Source organism: Trachemys scripta, chromosome 5 (assembly GCF_013100865.1).
Source record: "Trachemys scripta elegans isolate TJP31775 chromosome 5, CAS_Tse_1.0, whole genome shotgun sequence".
Lineage (NCBI taxonomy): Eukaryota > Metazoa > Chordata > Testudines > Emydidae > Trachemys > Trachemys scripta.
In genome coordinates, this window is record NC_048302.1 from 55,057,860 (window position 1) to 55,070,137 (window position 12,278).

The 12,278-nt window shown below is 38.4% G+C and overlaps 1 protein-coding gene across 1 annotated transcript in view; it reads left to right on the top strand.

Annotated features, from left to right (window-relative positions):
• The window catches only part of ARHGAP10 (Rho GTPase activating protein 10), a 246,201-nt gene that overhangs the window by 123,827 nt on the left and 110,096 nt on the right, over window positions 1-12,278 (top strand). Inside the window, exon 13 of the mRNA XM_034771459.1 lies at window positions 4,557-4,622. Coding sequence (XP_034627350.1) covers window positions 4,557-4,622 — 66 coding nt within the window. The remainder of the gene's footprint in view (window positions 1-4,556; window positions 4,623-12,278) is intronic.

Here is a 12,278-nt window from a genome sequence, read left to right on the forward strand (position 1 = left end):
AAAACTATCCCGTTGTTCATGTCAACTCATTTCATACTATAAGTGCCTTAAGGGTATAACTTACTTCTAAACATAACAAAACTTTATTGGTTGAGATTATATTTGTATGGAAGTCAGAAAATTCAACAATATGGCATTGGAAACAATAACTTAGTCACTTTGCACACATATATAAAAAGAGCATAAAGGCTAACTTCTTATATAGTAGTATAAAATACCGCAGGTCTGCAAGAGTGTAGTGAGTTAATGTAGCAGTGAGAATCAAAACTTGTGTGTTCTCAAAATCCGAACCATAACCTGGCATTAAAAAATATATATATATTTTTAAACTGTTTGCCCTTTCCTGTGGAGAAAGAGGAGTGATGAATGTTGAAATGGATATTTAATGGCCCACAGCTGGGCAGATTGTTACAAATATCAGTGAAAATTCTGATTCAGTTTGCTCAATGCACAGCAGTTTATTGGAGAAAGAATTACACAAGCAGTAAAATTTTATATAATACCTCTTCCTAATAAGCCTCAATTCCCCAATCATAAACCCTCAGTAACTATGTTGGCCTTACACAGTATCTTGATTGGCAAACAAAGCAGGTATAGCTACCAGTCCTAGAGGGAGACTCAACTCTTCTCTCCTCTCCTCTCCTCGGTTACTTGGTCTGTCAAATGTCTCCCGAAGCAGGGTCTTCGTTACCCCAAGGCCCTCAGGTTCAAAAGTCCCTCGTAGCAGGTTGTTGTCTACCCTGAGACCTTCTGTCTTACAGCATCACAGACCTCTTCCGATGTTAATTGGTGAACTAACAAAGTCTGCTTAGCATTTATATCTCTTGTTCTCAGAGGAGTCACATGTCCCAGAAATATGCCCTGTGTGCATTTGATTACTAGGGCAGTCAAGCGATTAAAAAAAGTAATCATGATTAATCGCACTGTTCAAATAGAACACCATTTACTTAAATATTTTTGGATGTTTTCTACATTTTCAAATATATTGATTTCAATTACAACACAGAATACAAAGTGTACAGTGCTCACTTTATATTTATTTTTGATTACAAGTGTTTGCACTGTAAAAAGACAAAAGAAATAGTATTTTTCAATTCAGCTCATACAAGTACTGTAGTGCAATCTCTTTATCATGAAAATTGAACTTACAAATATAGAATTATGTACAAAAACCCCCTCCATTCAAAAATAAAACAATGTAAAATTTTAGAGCCTACAAGTCCACTCAGTCCTACTTCTTGCTCAGCCAATCGCTCAGACAAACAAGTTTGTTTACATTTGCAAGAGATAATGCCGCCTGCTTCTTGTTTACAATATCACCTGAAAGTGAGGACAGGCATTTGCATGGCACTCTTGTAGCCAGTGTCGCAAGATATTTACGTGCCAGATGTGCTAAAGATTGATATGTTCCTTCATGCTTCAATCACCATTCCAGGGGGCATGCGTCTGTGCTTATGACGGGTTCTGCTCGATAGCAATCCAAAGCAGTGTGGACTGAGGCATGTTCATTTTCATTATCTGAGTCAGATGCCACCAGCAGAATGTTGATTTTTTTTTTTTTTTTTTTTTTTTTTGGTGGTTCGGGTTCTGTAGTTTCCATATGGGAGTGTTGCTCTTTTAAGACTTCTGAAAGCATACTTCCTACTTAGTCCCTCTCAGATTTTGGAAGACACTTCAGATTCTTAAATCTTGGGTCGAGTGCTGTAGCTATCTTTACAAATCTCACATTGGTACCTTCTTTGTGTTTTGTCAAATCTGCAGAGAAAGTGTTCTTAAAATGAACAATGTGTGCTGGGTCATCATACAAGACTGGCATAACATGAAATATATGGCAGAATGCGGGTAAAACAGAGCAGGGGATGTACCATTCTCCCCCGAAGAGTTGTATCACAAATTTAATTAACGCATGGTTTTTTTTTAACTAGCATCGTCAGTATGAAAGCATGTCCTCTGGAATTGTGGCCGAAGCATGAAGGGGCATATGAATGTTTAGCATATCTTTCTGGTGACATTGTAAATAAGAAGGGGACAGCGTTATCTCTTGTAAATGTAAACAAACTTGTTTGTCTTAGTGATAGGCTCAACAAGAAGTAGGACTTGTAGGCTCTGAAGTTTTACATTGTTTTGTTTTTGAGTGCAGTTATCTAACAAAACAAAACAAAAACCTACATTTGTAAGTTGCACTTTCAGGGCAAAGAGGTTGCACTACCATACTTGTATGAGGTGAATTGAAAAATACTATTTCTTCTGTTTACAAATATTTGCACTGTAAAAATGATAATCAAAATTTTGATTTCAATTACAACACAGAATACAAGATGTATATGAAAATGTAGAAAAACATCCAAAATATTTAATAAATTTTAATTAGTATTATCTTGTTTAACAGTGTGATTAATACTGCGATTAATCATGATTAATTTTTTTGGGTTAATCGCGTGAGTTAACTGCAAATAATTGACAGCCCTATTCATTACTAGTTTTTCTAATTAATATTTTAGAAGGGACTGCAAAACGGATAGAGACCAAAGATCAGTTGATGTTTATCCTCTCCTCAATCATTCACTTGAGCTCTTAAGTGTGGTGCCATCTTAAAGGGTCATTTTGACCTGGGTCAGCCTGTGCCAACCTTACTGATTGAGTGTTTTTGCATTTTCTTTACTTGGTGAGCTGGCCATTGGCTTATATGTTCCAAAGTTCCATTTTGAAACACACACACACAGAGATAGAGCCTCTGATCACTCTCAATAAATTTCCATGCCAACTGTCTGATGCTAAGAGAACCCTGCTCCCAGAATCCTCTAGCAAATTCAAATGTATCAAGCCTCACCAAACTCATGTTCACCACATTCATTCATATCAATCACAATAATTCATAATAATTTGACACCATCCCAACAATGAAGGCAGCTATTCTCCTTGCATTCAGGAGTTAATGCATGTGTTCTTTGTAATCCTGGGCTTTACTGGGCTCCCACTTAAGTGGATGGAAAAACTTCCATAAGCTTTCATGGTGTAGGATCAAGCCAACAGTGAAGGTGAAGACCAGATGGTTAGGTGAAATGTGGCTTTGGAACATGAGTTTTGATTTAGTAGAAAAGGGATTAAACAGTGTCACAAAGATAGTTGATCCTTGAGTATTATCCTGTGAATACATTAGGTTTTAGGTAGCCCATTCATCAGCTGCCATGAAGAGATGCACATACATGTCCTAAATCTGTGGTGGGGAAATTCTTTTGGGTTGTGTAGGACGTACTTTGTTGGGGATGATAGAATGATTCCATAGGGGAGAAGCATTGCAATGTGTTCTGTACGAGTACTCTCTTCTCCAATTGGGTTAACTTCCTTAGATTTTATTCATTATACATAATACTTTTTAAAAAAGAGGATCAATTTTTTAGGTTTGTCAAAATATTTAAAGCTAAAAAGTTATAAATAATGATTTTTGATAAACCAATTTCTTGAAATGACCTCCCAAAGTTTGAAATATTAAAATATTTTAATATTTCAAATTTCGGGAGGTCATTTCAAGAAATTGGTTTATCAAAAATAATTTTTAAAATGTATAGCTTAAAAATTGATTTTTTGTAGTCATATCCTTTAATAAACAACAAGTTGACATGAGACTTCTCTTCATATGATTTTCACTTTATTTTAAAAGGGAATATCATGGAATTATTTAAACAAGACAGGAAAGTTATTGTCTTTTTGGCTATTAGTTGAGGAGTTTCCATTAGAAAGTCTCTGTGTGCATTTTAGTTTTATGGGTGTGTTTTAAGAATTGGGGTTTTCCTTCAGAAATCTACAGTGCATATAGCAAATATTCAAGATCCTGAAGGACGTGTTCCAATGAGTTGAGAATTTTTTAGGATTAGTCTGTCTTGCTTTGCAGTAAATAATCTTAAACCACATTCTTCTCCTGCCAACATATGTGTCTAATTACGGGTCCAATCCTGCAAAGACTTGCTACTGTGAATAGACTCCCTGAAATCACTACACCTGGTAGCAAGTGCTTGCAGGATTGGTTCTGTACAAATATAAGAGAGCAAAAAAGAAAAATTTCTCTAGAAGATATAACAAAGGTGCCTACTCCCACAATTCTTCCTCAATTTTGCCTGAGTGAGCACTGTCTGTAGGGTTAGGTGCAATATTACTTTCTACCAAGAAAGTCAGCACTAGATTGGCCTTGAATCTTTCTATCTTTGGGCATGTCTACATGAACACTTCCTGCACAGCAAGCAGGGGTGTAAATCTGCAGCGTTTCAACATGCTGCACCCTAACTGTTCAGTGGTCCCTGCTGATGTGCGCAAAAAGTTCCCTAGTGTGCGTTGACATACTGTGGTTTGAAAAAGAAGTAGGTGAAAATACATTGGGGAATGTGTAGGGCATAGCAGCAAAATCCACACAGAGAGCTGGTGTGAAGCATGCTGGAACGCTGTAAATTTACACCCCAGCTTGCTGCATATAGTGTTTGTGTAGACATGCCACCTGTGAGAAAAAGACAAATATATTATTAATTGTTCTTAAAATCTTTTCAAACTGTTTTTCTTTTTAGGTGCACAGTTGGATAAGATAGGGTTCACAATTCTGAGAAAATGCATCAGTGCCGTTGAAACACGAGGTAATGATCAACTCAGCCAAGTGCTACCGCTCATGAGGGAAGGGCAAAGATGACAAGAAGGTGGGAGTGGTGTATGAGTGCGGATCTGATATAAAGTTTCACCGGCCCATTGTAGAGCTTGGAGAAGATTGAGGCCAGATGCAGAAGCAGCATCTGTCCAGCCCTTCCATTTTAGCTGTTGCTGTGCTCCAGGTAGAATCATAGAACCATAGGGTTAGAAGGGACTGCAAGGGTCATTTCGTCTAACCCACTGCCAAGATGCCGGGTTTGTTGGGTCTAAGGGGGATCTGCTCTTGTGTATATGAAAATGTGTCCTGTACTCCTGAGGAAACCCTGGTGGAGGGTTTGTAGGTATATTCTTCCTCACTTTTGTGTCAGGCCTCATGCAATCCCAGTGTTTGTAAAAAGGAGGTTAGATATTTGCCAGTGGTTAATGAGACACCATCTAGGGATGTGTGTAGTTCCTACTCCTCATGCTGCAGGCTATAAGAGGCTGGAGGGATAGCCCAGTGGTTTGAGCATTGGCCTGCTAAACCCAGGGTTGTGAGCTCAATCCTTGAGGGGGGCCACTTAGGGATCTAGGGCAAAATCAGTACTTGGTCCTGCTAGTGAAGGTAGGGGGCTGGACTTGATGACCTTTCAAGGTCCCTTCCAGTTCTAGGACATAGGACATCTCCATTAATTATTTATTTAATATGCTGCTAATTAAGCTTTTAATTTTTTAAAAGGTATAACATTTATTTAGACTTTTCTTTCAAGAGAACAATGTTGAGTGAGGCAGGACAGTGAAATAAACTAATATGTGTTCATGTTTTCCTTTTTAAGAGAAGATTAAATGAAAATGGATAATTTACTACCCTCTATTTGTTCTTCTTAATGTGAAAAGAGCAATTGGAATTGGAGTTGTCTAGTCTTTCCATACTGGAGCTGCTAGTTATATTTGAGTGACTAATGTTGCACAGAGCAGAAGATTAGTATCTTTCCGTTATATCACTTTCCTTACTTTCAGGATACAGTGGTGTAAAACAGTAGTTCTGTCACATCTGCTGTCAGTGCAAGGTCTTTCTTGTTAAGCAAAGTTTTCTACTTGTGTACTTAGAATACTATATAACTGATGAATACAAGTAGTTTTGTGAAGTTGGGAACTTAACTATTAATAACAAAGAATAAACTCAGGAACTGTTTTCACTTGGATTTTAACATCAATCCACTCTGATAGGTTTTTGAATAATTAAAGGTTAGACCAGATCTGAACTGACATTATTTTGGGCTTTATAGTTTTTCAAATAGTTGTCAGATTTCCTTAACTTAATCCATCATTTTAATTATTTTAGTTATCTAGATGAGCGATGCTCAACCTGTGGTCCACGGACCCCCTGGGGGTCCATTGACTATATCTAAGGGGTTTGTGAAAGACTTAGATTGAAAACTGACTGAACAGAATTCAACTATATATATATATATATAGACAATAGATTTTCAAATGGGTCTGCACCTCCATTTGAAATTTTCTAGGGGTCTGCACCTCCATTTGAAATCTAGGGCTCCACAAATCAAAAATGGTTGAAAACCACTGATCTAGATTAAGCTCTTAGATTTGTGTGTGTCATCTTTTAAAAAAAAAATGCTGATAAAATGTAAATAAGTCTTAAAACGCATACTTTTCTCCACAGGAGTGAGGAAGTAGCTACTTTATCAACAATTACATATATGTTGTATAATTATGTTACTATTAGAAACGGGGCTGGTAGCCTGGCCTATTACTAGGGTTGCCTGACCTTATAAAACCCTGTTTTCTGTTTTTATAACTTTGCCAAAATAAATTTTTTCATGCCAGGTGTGTGCCTCAGGCCAATGGATTGATTGATTTATTGAGCATTTCCGTTAAAACTGTTCAGCTCTTTCAGAGGTCAAGGCTAGGAAAAAATACCTTATTTTGCCTGTGTTAAAAAATTCTAGACCTTTTCTTTGAAAAGCTCTAGTACCCCCATGCATTGGTGCAAGAACTTGAAATTTGGCAGGGGCGTCCTGTGTGTCAGGAATTTGCCTTTTGCCATCCTTGTGAAGATCTGCCCAAATTTGGGCAAGTTGTAAGCCTTAGAAAAATCACAGTTCATACGTGCTGAGTAGATATTTCTCAGATTTTAGTTACTAAAATCTCTAACAATTCCATCTACAATGAGCATGCTCTAGCCCTAGAATCAGCTGGACTTTCCCTGCAATTTCAGCTTTGGGCTATAGTTGGCTGTACTGGGTCCAGGTCTGGACACCTGAACTGAGAGCAGGAAGACTGTCTCTACTGTCCTCTCAGTGACCCTCTGCTGGGCCTAAGAAGGGTGGAGGAGGAGGATGTCTGATTCGAATGGAGAGTGGACAAGAGCTGTACCTGTTGGTGGAAATAGATTGGGATGAGAAGACTGGGACTGAGAACCCAGTGGGAAGTGGAGATGGATCTGAGGTGGAACAGTGTGAAGGGAGGAGAACTGGGATTGGCTGGGCAAAGAGACTGAGACAAGGAGCTGGGGGCATATGTGGTAAGAGTTGGGACTGGGAAGCAGTGGGATAAAGAATGTAAATCTGGGCTGGGGATGATGGGAGGCTGTGAAGGGAAATCAGATGAGCAGCTGGGGGAGGAGGGGAGACTGGGACTGGGATGTGGGGTCCAGAAGGGTGAGATTAGGACTTGCTGGCCCAGGCGATTGGGACTGGGATGAGAAGCCCGAGGAGTGGATACTGGGGGTGGCTAGGTGAGGCGAGTGTGACTAGGATGAGGATCTTAGGGTGGGGAAGACCAGGACTGGAACAAGGACAGGTTGCATGGGGAAGGTGCGAAAGGGGTCAAGCTTGGGGAAAATGAGCAGACGTGTCTGTGCCCAGTAGAGTTCACTCCCTTGCAGAACCAGAATGGAACCCAAAATTCCCAAGGCTCACCATTCCTCTGCTGTCCTCAAATATCTGTGTAACCCACTGGCAAAATGTCCCATCCACCTTTAATGCTGCTACTCCTGCTATCATGTGAACAGTTAGCTCGAGTCGCAGGGATCTGTGTGGTGGATCTGCTGATGAGCCATATGATTGTCAATATGATGCCATGTGATGCGTTTTGTTTTTAAACTAGAAAACTGCACACTCAAAACTATGTTAAAGTAACAGTAAGGTTGCAAAGTCAAGCACTCGAAAGTTAGCAAATGCTACACCTGAAGCAGGAGTCTTGCAGCCAACCGTCTTCTTTACTACACAACCCTCATTCATCCCTAGTGCACTGAATGATGCATAGTCCTCCAGAAAAAATATTGTGATCATGTAATTGAAGTTATATTGTTATGCATACACACATAGGGGCTGAATGAATTCTGGCATTTCCTAACTTTGGAGTGCTTGACTTTGCAACCTTATTCTAATGTTCTTTTAATGTAGTTACTCTCTCTCTCTCTCTCTCTCTCTCTCTCTCTAGTAGATAACATGCACAATGATAGTTACTAGTGAAAACAAAATATTTCTTTATTATTTTAATTTTATTAAGAGTTTTCAAAAATAAATATTCACTTTTATTTGTAGGGTGGGGAATTCAGGTGTGGGTGTAGGCAATATGACTTCTATCTAGCATTCCACAATCCACCCAGCTGTGGCCTAAGGGAACATGACTTGGAAATAGTATACAAAGCCCTGGTTATTGTTTATCTGTTCATTGACTCTGAATAGAGTTACCAGATAGCACCTGTGAAAAAACGGGACAGGGAGTGTGGGGAGGGGGGTAATAGGTGCCTATATAAGACAAAGTCTCAAAAAACAGGACTGTCCCTTTAAAAACGGGACATCTGGTCACCTTAACTTTGAACATACTTAAGATGTATTTGAAAACAAAATCTTGCCTTGTGTACGACAAGCACTGTTGCTCTCATAGGGATAGAAGATCAGTCTCTGCACTGTTACACCCATACATCTCTACTGATGTCTGTTGAGCTGTATGAGCATAAGTGGTGAAAGAATTTAGGCAAGTCTTCTTGATGTACCTTTATAATAATAATATGAGGAAAACTATTATCCTTCAAACCTCCAGATTTTATACCTAGGTAAGAGAAGATGCACTAAATTCAACCTTATAACAACTTTTACTGTGAATATTTTACAGTAAGTTGCTAAAGGAAGTAATGTTCAATAAAAGAAAATAGAAGACAGATGCTCCTCAGAGTCTGTGTCTGTATGCCATGTTTTATCTCTTTTAATCATAATGGGTGTGAGGTTGGTGTGGGAGGAAAGAGAGGACAGTCTAGTGTGGGTGGAAACTGAGAATAGTCTTGTCATGTCATAGCAGAAAACTCTGGTATGCAAAGAAAAAAAAAGAAAATGAAAACATATTGAGCATTAAATTGTCAATGGCTGAATGATTTTCTCAGTTGTGTTATTCATTTTATCAAGCTGAAAGAAAATAATTCACTTTGAATTAAAAAACTACTTCAATTAAAAGTAGTAGTAGCTAGTAGACTAGAATTCTTGTGAGCTGATGTATAAGGATATTTACTAATTTACTAGATTAGAAAATTTGAGCTATTAAATCAGCATTATATTTTAAAAACTCTGTGGGCCCATTTTTCTCTGAGCATGAGCACAACTCTGGGATTTTCAACCATATACTCTGTCTGAGAGCAAGACTGGATGTTTTTATTCCATTATTTACAGTTCAGCACCTTAGTTTATAATAAAAATGAGAGAGAAAAGATTATAGAAACACCAGAGTGCTATTCTTCCAATAGGAAAAAGTGTGTGTGTGTGTGTGTGTGTGTGTGTGTGTGTGTGTGTGTGTGTGTGTGTGTGTGTGAGAGAGAGAGAGAGAGACTGTACTTCCTCTGAGCACTCATTAGGGTGGCATTCTGTAAAATGCCAGTGCTAAGGGTTAATAACAAATTTCCACTGTGTTAGTAATTGGTACTGCGGCAGCACCTATTCTAAGATGTAGGGACAGATGGCAGCAGTGAGCTGTCATCTCAGTTTTTCCTCAGTAAGAATTTTTGTTTCACTAGTGAGAAAATAGGGAACCTTCCCATAGGAACAACCTGGTATTACCTTGATTTGTCAGTATGCGTGTGTGAGCACATCTGTAGTACATAATTGGACAGAAAACATAAGTAAAACATGTTGTTTCTGCAGCTATATTAATAGCCCACATTAGCAATATGTATAAAAAGAAAGTCATCTAAGATGTACGTTGTTGGTAGACACACCCTGCCTGCTATGGCATACATTTGAGACAGGGGGACTTGTTTTACTTATAATAAATTTGTTTATTGGCCTGCCTAGCAAACCATATGTGTCCAAGTCAAGCCCTGGTATTCTGAGAGCCAGTCACCCATAATTCATGTAAATATAAAAAGAATTAGAATATGCACTGTGGAGCCTTGAAGCTCTCAAAGCTGTTAATAGTGCTTGGTTCAAAGGCTACTACTGCTAGCTGAACCAATCAGAATTTGTATTCTAGTTGGCAATAAGCTAACGCGCTAAAATAAATCACCTTGTCAATCCCTCCATGATTAGGAAAACATTTTCCACAGTTATCAGTCTCAGGTACACTGCAGCATTTAAACTTTCAGATTTGAAATCTCATGATTTTAAACTGTTTGTTTTATTTAAAATTTCATTAAAATAAAAACGGTGTTGAGAAGCATTAATTCCCCTCTGCACCTCTCATTATGCATTAGCAATTAGCTCTGCTTCTTTCAGGTTGATGAATTTGAACTTGATCAATTATCTGATAGTAATTACCAGTGCAGAGTGATTACTATTGCTAAAGTGGCATTCTAGTTTCAATATTACTGTCATTTCAGACACTTCACAGCAGTACATCTGTTTTTAAAACCAAACAAGGGTTGCTGTGGCTTGTCCTAAATTATTTTTAAGCCTAAGGTACCAATACTTTTTGAGTCAGCACAATTTTGTTCTTACTAGTTTTAATGTTAGCAGTACAATAAATCAATATACAACCTGACAGCTTGAACTTCTGAGATGAGCAAAAACAATAAGATAGATTTGATTGTAAGAATGTTGCTTCAACTTTTCCTTGTTTCTTGCATACAATGCAGAAGCTTTGTTCTGCAGCACTAGAAACTAAAGTTGGATCCTCATGCAAAAAGGCCTAGTGCCATTTGGCAAAGCATTAGAAAGTTGGATATTCTTATGAGAGATCTATACATCTTTGGGCTGGAGTTCCCAGGGAATCCCAAGGGAAATTCAAGCAGGAACTGCTCTTTACTTTGCATCCTCTCCAGTCCCCCAAGATTTCCAGTGCTTCCTAGTTTTGGGTGGGTCAGAAATTATTTTAATTGTTTACTGCTGGCAGTTTTCTAAGTGGTATGTAGTACATGTGTGGTTGTGATCTTAATCTTAAACATGGGACTCTGGAAAACCGAGAAGTATGGGAAGTTACTTTTTATATATGTAAATTCACGTTATAATATCATTAGATCTGTGGCCACCTAGACAATAAGAAGCCCAAGAAGAAGAAGAAAATTTAGAAGTCCCTTTACTTTTCAAATGTCAAGATGTTTTGACCAATGAGTATACTATGTGGTGGTGTCTAATTTGTGAAGCTGCTAGAGTAATTCATTAAGAATAATATTTATTGTAAATGATACTTATGATTTTTCAAGATATTTATCTAATACTCAGGTATAAGCTTTCCATTATTTGACTAGTTTTGCTTGTTTTTTCTTTTGCTCTTGTGTTGGAACCATCTGTTGTTGAATCTGGGAGTTCTCCACAGGTCTTATTTGTCTGTATGTTGTATTCTTTAGTAATAATAATAAAAATATGAACAATAAAAGCCTCACCTATAGTTACAAAGAGAAAATAAAGATTGTTCTCACATTATACATACCTTGGGGCATTTCTGTATTTCCACTCCTAGGTCCATATGAAACCAGGAAGTACCGAGCTTGTTATTGTAAATTGGATTGCATGAGAGCCCCAAAGTCTCAATCAGGTTCTCAGCCCTATTGTGCTATGTTGTATACAGACATGTAAAAAAGGGTGGGGTAAAGGGATTCAACATACAAGCAATGTGATCAGTGTGATGGTGGGCATAAAACGTCTGGGTTTTTTTACGTTTTTGATCTTCTTTACATTTTTATTTATGCTAAAAAATCTTAGTTTTTTGGAGGGAGGTTATGTGAGCTTTCAGTGAGGGGAGAGAGGGAATGTTGGAGTGAAAAGGGACTGAATAGAGGGGGAAGGGGCAAAGGGGAAGAAAGAGAAGGGGGGTGAAAGGAAAGTGAGCAGCATAATGGCATGTTGAGTGAGGCTGGGCAGCTAAATTGTTGCCATGGAAGGGGAGTGGGGTTGGATGGAATATGAGCAACAATCAGTGGCAATACAGAAAATGAGAATGGGGAACAAGAGAAGTTATCCAGTGTGTCCATGTTCCAGAGCTGAGTAAATTAGGATAGCGGGAGACTATGGATGCTCATCTGGCTGTTGAGGTTGCGCCCCACAAAAAGGACAGGAGAGAAACTTCTGGCCTCAGTCCTGAAGTTTCAGAGTAACAGCCGTGTTAGTCTGTATCCGCAAAAAGAAGAACAGGAGTACTTGTGGCACCTTAGAGACTAACAAATTTATTAGAGCATAAGCTTTCGTGGACTACAGCCCACTTCTTCGGATGCATAT